Source organism: Balaenoptera physalus (assembly GCF_965194825.1).
Source record: "Balaenoptera physalus genome assembly, chromosome: 12".
Classification (NCBI taxonomy): domain Eukaryota; kingdom Metazoa; phylum Chordata; class Mammalia; order Artiodactyla; family Balaenopteridae; genus Balaenoptera; species Balaenoptera physalus.
Window position 1 is genome coordinate 19,768,711 of NC_138897.1, and position 13,210 is coordinate 19,781,920.

General features: G+C 38.7%; 1 protein-coding gene across 22 annotated transcripts in view; it reads left to right on the forward strand.

Moving 5' to 3' along the window:
• The window catches only part of TCF4 (transcription factor 4), a 355,918-nt gene that overhangs the window by 300,995 nt on the left and 41,713 nt on the right, over positions 1–13,210 (forward strand). For all 22 annotated transcript variants that reach the window (XR_014252068.1, XM_082418477.1, XM_082418464.1 and 19 more), the window contains 2 exons: positions 1,771–1,904; positions 7,610–7,742. Coding sequence is in view for 21 of the 22 variants with exons in the window: in XM_082418477.1 (XP_082274603.1) it covers positions 1,771–1,904; positions 7,610–7,742 (267 nt within the window). In the remaining variant the exon portion in view is untranslated. The remainder of the gene's footprint in view (positions 1–1,770; positions 1,905–7,609; positions 7,743–13,210) is intronic.

Here is a 13,210-nt window from a genome sequence, read left to right on the forward strand (position 1 = left end):
GCACACATCTAATTCTATTCTTTCAAACCCACATTATGCCAAGATCATGGGATGTGATAAATATTAATTTACTGTGAAAAGCATAATTTATGTAAAATGTGTATTTTTGTAAGTCTGCATTGAGTAGAGTGTCTGTGTTAACAAATCCTAAATGTATTTCCATGTAGGGCATCATGTCAGAATGTTTCAGGAGACTCTTGTTCAATGATAGAGATTCTCAATTTATTTGCCATGCATGTCATCTCTTTGAAATGTCAGTGGTCTTAAACTTCGTGTTTGAATTTAAGGTGACATCTGAACTTCCACAATCTCAGAGCTAAATCTGAAGTACATGAATAAGAACTTTTTAAAAAGTCCTGTGTTTTTACGTTATGATCACAGAAACAGTACGTCGTGATCCCATTTCACATCCGTGTCCTTCAGTAAGGGTCCACAGTGCCCTGAGAATTCAGGTCTTGAAGAAAATACAGTTTAGATGAAAGATATTCAGAGACTGTCAGTAGCATATTTTAAACCCACTATTGTGTGACCTCTTATTTTTAACTTTAGCTTCCACCTTCTAGTTAAAACTCTTTAGTTGTCAAAATCACACACATGATTTTGCTTTCATAGTTCTTAAGACATCTCTGAATTATTCCTTCCTGCCCTGAAACCATTCCAGTTTTCTGAATTCTAACTTCTGGGGTGAAAAACTCAGGGAAAAAAAGGCTTTATGAAAAATAGTGTCAGATTTAACTTGCCTACTGCCTACATTTTCAAAAGGCCTTTATTAAATAACATGTAAGGTGAAAATAATCTTATTTTCAAGGGAGCAATGCCTGCCATACAATTAACACCTAGCTGATGGCCTTGTATATATCTGGCATTTAATAATTTTTGTTAAACTATTGAAAGAAAGAAAAATTGAACTGAGCAGTAACATAGATGCTCTGCTCCTGTAAAAAAAAAATCTGTAGGAATATTTTTAATATGGTGTTAATAAAAGATTAACTTGGTATTAAAAGATACTTCATATAATTTCCATATAATTTTAAACCTCTTTTTAACTCATAGTTTTATAAAATTCAGAGGCTCTCAAAATTGTCCTTACCATAATATCTACCTTATGACATGTGTGTACCCATTCAATTGCTACTGAAGGCTTAAGATAGCTATATAACTATATACCAAAATACAAACATTTAAAAAGAAGTCAAAAACTCAGAACTATATACATGAGATTCCTCTTTCCTACATACCAGAATGTAATTCCAACTTTAATTCCATCTACTCTGTATGTCACAAAAATGAAATCCAATCTGAAATCAGAGATATTCTTTTTCATTATTACTTATTTCTTTATATGCTCTCAAAACTTGTAAGCTTGCCAGCCCTGTAATATCTCAAGTGTTTTATTTTCACCCCAAAATTTAGGAACAGTTTAATTTTTTAGTTGGTTTTCATAGAAAAAAAAAAGGAGACTTCTAAGAAATGTTGTCTTTAGCATTAGCTACCTTGCTGTCTTGACATAGTTCTATGTAGAAATATGTTCCGTTCTCTTACAGTTAAATTTTTACTAAGAACCCTTTAACTCTGTTAAATATTTATATTTGTTTGGCAATATAGAGCCACTTGGGAAAAAATAATGAGACTGTCTTCTGATATAATCAGCTCACCAGCATAAAGATGAATATACAACAGGCAGTCATTTTCCAGGATATGAAAACACCCTGCTCTATAAGGCAAGGCTGAATGCCTCAGAAAAGTCATGGTTTTCTTTGTCCTTTACAGATGGCCATCACAGCAGTGACCCTTGGAGCTCCTCCAGTGGGATGAATCAGCCTGGCTATGGAGGAATGTTGGGCAATTCTTCTCATATTCCACAGTCTAGCAGCTACTGCAGCCTGCATCCACATGAACGTTTGGTAAGGCAGACTCACTTGGTAATGGGGACAACACAGCTAGTTTCTTAAATCTCATCCTGTCTTTGCATGCATGTACACATGGACTCTATCAATGAATGTAAAAATGGCACACACCCGTTACTCTTACAGTTGTATTGTTTCTGCAGTCAAAGACATAAACGCAATCAGATCACCTTCATAAGCCATATTCTCTTTGTCGCTGTTCTTCTGTTTATTGCGTTTTGTTCTGTGCTTTCTTTATCACAGTGTCATCTTCCCTTGGTACATAAATACATACTGTATTTGAGTTGCAGAATTTTAGCTGTGGCGGTTCCTTGGGGTTTTGTGTTTTTTTTGGGTTTTTTTGGTTTTTGGTTTTTGGTGGGGTTTTTTTGCTGTCTGTAGTACTGAAGGATATACTGCAGGGGGCAGAGTGATAGCCAGTGGACTTTGAAAGTAGATGATAACACATCTCCCACGGGCATTTCCATTTCCCCTTGACCGGCTTCTGTAGCTGGTGACAGCTTTGAACTCTTGTACCACACCTGAAGGAAAGCGTTCATGTTTCCTATACGCTCCCATCAGTAGCAGCGACCATGGGGTTTCTATGTAGATCAGATTCCCAATTTTCAGTATTTTAGCTATACTTCCATACCCTCCAATACTATACTCATCCATCTTAGTATGTGTCTTTATTCTGGAGGAAGCAACGCATCAGATGTTTTTCTAACCTCAAAAACTACCACAGCCCAGAATCCACTGATGAACTTAAGTCTATCACTAAATGGAGGAAAGAGTACTTCTAGATCATGAGTTAGGTTTGGGATGCAGATAATATGGGACCAAGTCTCTTGTGCAGTAAAATGGCTTTAAAAAATGTATGAACCTCTAATCTTCTAAATGCAAAAGAGTATGAAAAATCCAGTTAGTGGTACTTATATTACTACTCTCCATCTTGCGACGTGCTCCTTTTTCTTCTCCTAATACCCAGGTTTATGTTTCTTTCTCTGTTCTAGTATAGGAGATAGTACTTTCTGGATTTCTGTGGTCTTTATTCTCTTTTGCTCAGCCACCAGAGATATAGAAAAGGTGACATATCCTATTCTGACGACTGAAAACATCCCAGAGATTAAGATTTCCAATATCCTTGCGAATATCAATTTAGTTAGTCCTAGTGACAGAGACACTGGGAGGTCAGTTAGCTTATCCTCAAATGAGAGATAAATGATGGAGATGGAATTGACCTTTTTTTAATCGTCTCTCAAGTTTGAATGTGGAAATCACAAACTATCTTAAATTTCAGCACATTTTCAATAAATAGCAGATGATTTACTTTCAAATTTCTTCTCCCACCTCCTACTTAGAGTCATTAGCATGAAAGCTTAAAGAAACAGCACTTATTATTATACTAGAATTTCTTCTTGGCTAACATTTTTATTTCGCCATCATCATTTTGCACTTCTCTAAAGAACCGATGATCAAAACTGTATGTGTCCTATAGGCAAGGAAAGTTTTGATTACAAATAAAAGACTTCGGCACTGTACTATATGTTGGAATTTACATTTGACATTTATTTTTCTTCGCTCCTATATTTCTTTCTTCCTTTCTCTATCATGCTCTAGAACTCTGACTTAGGTGGTTTGATTTTTATCCCAATCGAGTTCACTGCATGGGGGGAGCATGTTGAAAATGCGCTCAAATGCACAGAAAATGTAATTTTAAAAAGGAAACCAACTACACCCTTTTAGAAAAAGTTTGCTGAACCAAAACAATATTATCAACCAGGAGGAAAGATCATTTTGAAGGAGTAACCCAATAGGTTGTATCAGGTGCTACATTTGTAATGTCATTTATCCATCTCAAAACAGTTTTCATTCTTAACATGATTAGTTAGCAGATCTTAGAGATGAGGGGTTTTGTTTTTCAGAAGGGCAAATGAATTAGGTCTCTGGTAATGTATCCTGATGAATTTCCTCACTGATAGGGAAACTATTGAATGATTATATCTAGTAATCATTGTGATTTCAGTAACTATTTAAAACTCTCTTGCCAAAGTGACTTTTAAAAATCTGATACTGATTGAGAATCATTTGAGTATACAGTAGGTGGTTAGTTACCTTTCACTTGAAAGTAATGGTAGTTCCTTAAAATTTTCATCTGGAGCTTTGGCCCAATTCTATACTGAACAAAGGAATAGTTTGAGAAAAAGAAGAAAGCTTTCCTTGGATTACTTTGGGTGTAATTTGGCCAAAATAGTACGTCTCTGAAGGTAGCACATTTTAGAAACATTATTGCCTTTATCACTTTATACTGTGTTATAATAGAACATGTAATCACAAAGCTTAAAATCCACATATATCAGTAGCAACTGTCAAGTCACCCATTTTGATTCTTTAAATCCCCTTAACAGTTTCAGCCTCTACAGCGATCCCACAGCTAATCACTACTATGTCACAGATACACATGCAAAATCACTCATAAGAAAGGAGTTTGTGGTTAAGCTTTGGGATGGGTTGTTGTAGAAGACTTAAGTTTGGAATGACTTGGCAGAGTTCTTTTCAAAAATAGAATAGAGTCCCTGCAGTCTGGCATGGGTTAGGCATGGTCTTTGTACCACAGAGTGAAATAGTCCTGGGAGTCTGGAATTTTAATATAAAGGAAGTGCTGTTGTCTTTTATTGTTTGCAACGTAAACCCTTACTCCAATGATTCTCACTGGCGGTGATTTTGCCCTACTGGGAACGTTTGGTAATCTCTGGAGACATTTTGGGACGTTACAACTCAGAGGGGCGTGGTGCACATAGGTGCTGCTGGAATCTAGCGTACAGAGACCAGGGATTCGGGAAACATACTACAATACGTAGGAGGAACCCCCCTACACCCACACCCAACCCCTGCTAAGCAAAGAATGATCTGGCACAAAAGATCAACAGTGCTAAGATTGTGAAACCCTGCTCTAGCCCCAAAGTTTGACTACTTTATTCTTAGTATGTGCTAACAATTATATTTTCTACTTTGTGAATTATCAACCCATAGGTTGATAAAAACATCACTCATGGAAACATTTTCAACACTTACTCTGTCAGTAGACTCCAAATACACTATAATTGGGTATCATAAGTAAAAATAAATAAACAAATAGTGGGCATGTAAAACCATAAAACTTTGTCATACTTCCCCTTTCCTTTGCCTTTGTGGCAAGCAGGGTAGACAGTATTAATAGCTGGAGTAAGAAAGACTAAGGGGCGCGCTTATAGTTGATCCCTAAATACTCTTAAAGAGACATTATTCACATATCACTAATATTTTCTGTGGTGTTTTTATTACGTCTTTGAGTGACAGTAGTTGTCAAAATCATTTTCTTTGTAAAATAATCTAGTTATAAATCTCATTAACTTCTTTTCAGCATCTAATTTTCTATGAGTCTCTAAAAATTACTGATTTACATGGGTTGCATTGGTTTCCCCATTAAAATCTGTGGGGAAAAACTTTTCCGTTTATTCTCTGAACTCAGTAGTAACCCTTTGTCAAATCCTGAATTACTGCCCATTTTACACCAAGTTGAAAGGGTCTAAAAATTCTCACTGATGCAGTAATCTTTTTCCTGTCTCATCCTGTCATTATTGTAGCTATTTAACTATTTTTCAAAATGCTTTTTCCTCTGTTTTGACTTTTGCAAGCTTGGGACTGATTTATAAGGTTTCTCTGTTCTTCAGAAACTCAGCATGGAATAGGACTGGGTAGAAATGAAATCAAACCATCCTTTTTACTTTTCTTTTTCTTTTTCCATAGTCTGTTTCTTTTTTCCACATTATTATAGTCTTTAGCTCTCAAGCAGAAATAGCTCTTCTAAGTTTGGTCTTCCATGGCTTATCCAGTTTTTTAGGTCAGTTGTACTATGGAATGGGCCCACTCTATCATTCTTTGGAGAAAATTTCGTGGACTACTTGGGGTATTCTGTAAGTGCCAAGTAGAAATGAGTTTAACAGGTGGCCTAAGGAATTTTTGGTCAAGCAAAGATGTCCATGAAATTTAAAAGTTTGAAAGGCATTCTTGGGAACTTGGAATGGTTTAAGGGCATCGTCCCAACTTTCTCACTGAAGTTGTCCTTTCCGTTGGACTATTTGGAGTGTGCAGAGGTAGTACTTTCAAAGGCATCTGCCATGTCATTGGCAAACTGACTCCAAAATGTAGATTCATTTTCTAAACTGTTTAGTTGTCTCTCAGATAAGTAGCATTTCAGTCCACTATTTGTTAAACACGAGCTGGTAACCGGTTGTTCTTTGTTCTTTGTTCATAGGTTGAGTGTGTTTAGCCCTCAGCCACAGGTTGTGGGATGCGGAGCTATGAGCTCTAGTCCCTCCCCTTGAAGAGTTTACAGTTTCGGTGGAAATGCTCTTGAAAGAGAAAGTGTGGAAAAGCAACATTTAATTAAGTGTTTAATGGCGCAGTGCAGAATGTAAATGCATTAGGGATTCAAAGAGACGAGATTATGAAAGAGTTGGGAGTAGTAAGGGACCCTCAAGGAAGAGATAGAACCCAAGATGGGCCTCACGAAATAACTAGGGGATCCCAAGACACAGGGTGTCCACACGTTAATCACCCCTGACTTTCAGCATCATATTCAATCTCTAATTTCAACAGAATCTCCAATAATGATATAATAAAGATCCGTAGCCCATTAATATACTACATATAAAGAAAAAGTATTCTATTTTAACTTAAATATTTTTCCTTTACATGTCTGTAATACATTCAAATGCCTATGAGAATAACTTTTTTTTTTTTGAGAATAATTTTTTAAGCTACTTTTTTGTCATGAAAAAGAAAATAGCTCCATTTTTGTAAATAACCATGTTTTTGTAAATAACCATGTTTCTGTTAGTGATCTGCTGATTGTACAGCACTTATAGGCACTGTGAGATGCCCCAGGAAAAGCAGCTTATTTGGACAACTGGGATGATAGTCGAACCCAAAGCTAAGCCTTAAAGTAAATGATTCTGTAAAAGATGATATTCTTTTTTCATAGTCAACTCTATGGCGGATTGCTAAGGGAGAGGACCTATAAAGAAAGAAGTAAAATAAGTCATTCTCCGTTCGTTTGTTCCAGTGTAATTCAACATAGTCGTTGATGTAAGGCTTTATGTATTAATGCTTTAGGAGATATTTAATCATTACTGCTTTTTAAATTTTTCATTTACCATTTTGTTCTTGCTGGAGTTCAGAAAGATGATCCAGTTTGGCAGGAAGAAGATTTGAGACTGGTTATTCTTGGTCAGTTCGTATTCAGAAGGTCAGGATGAAGTGTAATGTAAACCCTGTGGGTCATGGTGGTGTTTTATTCTTTATATTATGGAATCTTTCTTACTTGATCAATAAGCCATACAGAAAAATAATAGTGGTGGTGGTCTTTTATGTTGCTGAAGTCCTAGACATGCTTTTAAGCAGTAATTTTTATATTTAGAGATCGTGATCATTTCTCAAGGTCCAGCATTGCCATTATATTCCTCTAGATTTGATGCAAACCCAAACCAACTATGTCTTTGTATTTTATTATTTGAAAAATGAAAGCTGTCAGAGCTAAGCAAGATGTATTCTTGGATATTTTGAAATTCCGAGGGCTGTCTCCATTGCAAAGCGAAGAGTTCTGAAAGAAGTGTTGGAAAACTAACCCACTAGATGTTTTGTGATTAAGTATGGCCTCCTTTTTCTGCTTCTTGCCACAGAGCTATCCATCACACTCCTCAGCAGACATCAATTCCAGTCTTCCTCCGATGTCCACTTTCCACCGTAGTGGTACAAACCATTACAGCACCTCGTCCTGTACGCCTCCTGCCAACGGAACAGACAGTATAATGGGTGAGTCTTGGAAACTCCAGTTCTGTTGCCGACAACCAGTGTCAGGGTTTAATAATCAAGGACCTCTCCCCACCCCATCACTGAACAGTAATCAAGCAATGAATTTTTATCACATAACCAAACGAACAGACAAATGAACCAAACACAAACTGTCATTGGCTTGACTGTAATCACTTTTTTTGTCCCAAGAAACTGAAATTTGGCCACTTTCTCCATTGTGAGTGATTAGATCGAATAAAGGTTTAAATAGACCCAAACGACCTTGCTTCTCACACTCTCAAACAGCTAACAAAGTGAACTTTACTAAGACAAACCATTGAAGATTCGTAAGATAGAAGGCATAATAGCTCTAAATAGGAGTTATTGATCGCTTCTCAAGTTCCAGTCACTGTACAAAGCTTTTAACCGTAACACACCACTGTCTTCTGAAAACCAGCTCATGTGACATTTATAGATGGTTGTTAATAACTAGATAGCTTCACCCTATGGAGACTGTCATCGTTGAGTCCTCCAGAGGGGACGAAGTGTTTGCTGACGTATGGGAGAGGAGATGCCTGGGCATCAATGGGCCAGAAGTTATTTGCTGCTTTTTCTCAGCGAATTCACTGATCAGTTAAGACCCAAGCAGAGTGCCTCTATCAAATAAACTGAGCCATCATCTTCTCAATTTTCGTGATGTCCATTGTGGTCCTCTCCCTAGGATGGATGGTTACCCCACCAACACTCTTCTCTTGAGGGAAGAGCTAGGCAGGACATCCAGCTGCCCCTGGAGGAAGAGTCCGGGTTAGGGGTGAGGCAACCACCACCTTCTGATTCTGCCTTTGACAACCCTGTCATTCAGATGAGTGGCACAGTCTGACGCTTCAGGGTCTTAGTAAAACCTCAGACTTCCATTGGTCGCCACCTACTCTGGCTCTAGCTCGAACCCACCCCTAGCTCGGCCTTAACGATCACTTCTAGTGGGTCCAGTGAGTGATGAGAACACTAAATGTACATTTTATAGAGAAGAATGTAGGACAGAAGAATACTGCTGTTTAGTCTCCTTAGCTCTTTGCAGTTTTGTTTTTGGTTTTTTTTTTTTTCATTTTCTTTAGATAGTCTCTGGAACTTCTGGAAGTGGCATGAATCACTTATGAGGGGGAGAGTTTTTGATGAACGAGAAGAGATGTGTTTTGAAATTTTGCAAATATAATTCTGCCTAAATAATACACTCCCTGCTTACTCAATAATATACTTCACACTTGAGATGAGCCATCTAGCAGCCCTTCCCTTTGCCGCCATGTCTCACTAAGAGGCGAATTTAGGAAAGAGTTTCCATTTTTGTAACTTTCATAACAAAGCCTCTACCAATGCGTTGCATCAGTTTGACCTTGGAGAGCTATGGGCAGAGGTCGCGTGGGGAAGTTTTGTTAGCTATCAATGCAGTTTTGGCCGATCCGAAAAACAAGAAGAAAGAAAGAAGTGCAGAACTGAAAGAGTGAGAAAAGCATATTTCACTTCAGTGTGGTTTGACAAATGGAAAACCCCTTTCTGCAGTCATGAGGTCTAGTTATAAAGAAGGATGACCGGTCATTCATCCTCTTACAAGGCAGATTTCCTGTCTACTTATGGTTTGAGTAATTTTCTTTTTTTAGGAAGGTACAAAGGTAGAGCAAAAGCTTGAGTTGAGGAAAGCAGACCTAGGCACCGTTTGAAAAAAGTTGTATTGACTGATTTGCCAAACAGTCTTTTTTTTTTTTTTAATTTTTTTAATTTTTGGCTGCGTTGGGTCTTCGTTGCTGCATGCGGGCTTTCTCTAGTTGCGGTGAGCCGGGGCTACTCTTCATTGCGGTGCGCAGGCTTCTCATTGCGGTGGCTTCTCTTGTTGCAGAGCACGGGCTCCAGGCATGCGGACTTCAGTAGTTGTGGCACATGGGCTCAGTAGTTGTGGCTCACGGACTCTAGAGCGCAGGCTCAGTAGTTGTGGCACATGGGCTTAGTTGCTCTGTGGCATGTGGGATCTTCCCGGACCAGGGCTCGAACCCAACCCGTGTCCCCTGCTTTGGCAGGCGGATTCTTAACCACTGGGCCACGAGGGAAGTCAGGACTTGGGGAGAAAGAGATATTATGGGATGGTATGATTATCCTCTATGAGCTGTGGTCAGCAGAGCCACGACAAGTCTCAGTGGGAATGGAATTTGCTTTATTTAAGCTGATTGGCTCATCACTGGCTTGTAGATGAACAGGAATGTCTACTCTCCTTCATTTGGTCTGGGCGGTTAGGGCAATAGTAGGTGATTTCTACATACTAATGGGCTCAGCTACATCCTAAAGATGGACTTAACTTTTTATCCAGACCAAAGGGCCCTGTTTAAGTGCAGGGGGGTCTAGACAATAATAAAGGAGCTATAATTTTCAAAGGGAGAAGTGCGATTTTGGGAACCCAGAAAATGCTTTTTAGGAACAACTTTATTGCATAAATTACTGCATCATCATGGGTGTACTTGTCAAAATCACTAGCAGCATGTGAGAAAGCTTTAGAATCATTTCGGGACATAAGTAGACATGGGAATTCAGCTTTTTGGAGGAACAGATCTTTATTAATTTGCATACATACAGTTATTATTTTAGGGTTACTTTAGGGGAGAACATTCTAGAGTGTTCATCCTTAAAATAATACATCCTGAAATTCCTTAAGTTAAAATACAGAGGAGAATTTGAGTATGATAGTAAACCTTAATATTGCACGGGGTCCGAGTCGCTCCTGGTTCTTTGCACTTTATTATTTTTTTCTTTGCACTTTAATTCTCCTAGGCTTTAGTTTGATTTTCACAGTGCGATAGAAGCCAGGGATGGCAGTATGTCTGTGTAACAAGAAGAGAAGATTTCTCTTCTGATGTTAGTGATACTTCCCTAACAAACAGTATGGATTAATAGGATACATCTGTAGACTTTTGAAAATATTTGGCATATACTCACTCATTCTGAAATGCAGGAAATAAAGAAATATTACATTGCCTGTATCTCAAAGAACAAACAGAGCTAATTAAATAATTGGTAAATAGGGAACACATAGCCTGACACATGTTTGAGATTACACACAAGATTCTGTAGAAAATGACTGTAAGCAATACTAATGCCGTAAGAATGGGGTTCAAGCACTAACACATGGACATCACATTTTTCAAGTTTTCTTGGTGAAAAGTTGCAAGGCAATGCAGTCTTTTCATAAATGGCGTTGATGTCTTAGGAAGTGGCTTTTTCAGTTCAGAGGAAGATCATTGCTCCATCTCTCAGTTTCATGTTATACTGTGTCTTCCTGGCAGTCAATGATTATCCTCAACCAGTGACAGGACAACAAAATGCACGTGCAGTGAGATGTAAACTCTAGAACCATCAGAGGGTAACCTCTCTGGAAACATGCTCCTTTGCCTCTGGCTCTGTCCTCTGCATCTGAAAGATGGAAAATGCTCACTGAGGTTCAGGATGGCTTGTGTTTGACTTGGAGGGATGGCCGTTGTTTCTTGTTTTGTTTTCTTTTGCCCTTTAATGCCCAATATCATTTTTTGAGAAATGCTTGGAAGGACAAAACTGACTCAGATTTTATTAACGACAGGATTTTTTTAAAATGACACATTCATCCGTGGAGTTTTGAAAGAATCGTACAGTAAAATATTTTACTTGTGACATGTATACCACTACTTTTCTGCGAAGCCTTGCCAGCAAACTCTGGAGGTTGCATTAGGCATGTCTGACTTAGAAGGGTCTATTAAGCACCCTGAAATTACATGAATATAGTGCATGGAACACACCGTGGATTCTTAGTCGTTCACCTGATGGGGCAGCCAGTTAAGGATAGAAGCTAAGTCTGAGAGCCTCAAGAGTTACCACCATCAGAGCCTTTCAACTTGATTCCTAAAACTTTTTCAATGTAATGCTGCTCGGTGTACTTTAGAATCACTACAGTCCAATAATGCCTCTGCATGTGAGCATGCATACAGAGGAGGAAATGTAATTAGTTATTAGATACCAACTCTAGAGGAGAGAGATGTCTAGAAGATGGTAGTCATATACATGGTACATGTAGGTACCTACTATCTGCATATTTCCTTCCTACCTGCCTTATCCAATAGCCCTTCCTACTCAAAAGGGTTGAGAGACCCACCTCAATCCCCTGGGACTAACGCAATCCCCTGAGACTACCCAAGGACAAGAGTGCTCCAGTTCCCAACTGGGAGATACCATTTGTATACATTCAGAGGGTGTGACCGCTTGTGGTTTGGGGCTACACACCCTCCCTTCTTCTCAGAGGGAATTGGGCATAGAGCTAGCATAATGGTTATAATAACTGTTATTGTTTTATTAGTCTTTAACCGGCCTGCTTTCTAATGCACGGTATTTGCCATGTTTTTAAACCTCAAACCAAACAGTGTTGAAGGAACAGACTACCAAGATTGATTGAATGCAACATATGCTAAAGATTACCCTGGAATATCTATCTGGTTCATGGATTAATCTGGCTTCCAACTTTCACTTCTAATGACATGTTTGTATGACACGATGCGTTTTAGTATGTGGCTTTTCTAGTAGAAACATTATGTCCGTTTCCCCTTGAGGGCTTGGTTTCACAGTAATTTTATTATGAGAGTAGTCACATAAGATTCACTTCGTCTTTTACAAGAATCTTGAGCCTTCAAATACAGTTGGGTGATGAACAGCCACAGAGCCTCAGAGTAATAGGAATTTTATCCAGCAGTGTCGTGGCATCTTAGTTACAAAGACCACCAACGGAGAACAATAAACTAGTTTGATTTAAGTCTTCTCATCCATTTCCTGCGCATGGTCAGGGGGCCCGGCTTCCCCCCTGAATTCCTAGGAATCCCTCCTGCTAAAAATGAGTGCATCTTAGCCTGGATGTAAGTTTTTATTCGAAAATTGTAGGTCGTAGGAAGGCTGGAAATGCTCCTTCTTTTGTTTTCTCTGTAGAGAAGCTCATGACATTGTTAGGCTGCTTCTACTAGTTTAATAACATGAGGGTCACTTGGACACAGTTCAGAAAAACCGAAGTTTTTAAAACCATCATCTTCTTTCAGACAAAGGCACTATGAATTGCACTTCTTCATCCTTTTATATCTTCAGGATGTGCCCAGCCTGGGGTTCTGGGTGTGCAGTAAAGGGGTAACACATCTTCCAAATTCTGGTTTACAGCAGTCAATCCCCAGACACCACTCATCCTGATGTTTGGATTAGGGTATGTCTAACGGAAATTGCCATTTTCCCCAAAGTGGAGTTTGAGACCGAGGGTGGTCCCACCTGTAGCTGAAAAGACTCAACCCTTCTTTTTGCTCCATCTTCTAGCCAGCAATAGCACCTGTGTTCAAGCCATCTGAACAGTGCTTGGGTGGCTGGCCGTGTCAAATCCTCCTACAAAATTACAGTTCCTCTTAATAACTGATCCTCTTCCATTCATATTTATGTTACAGCTCTAC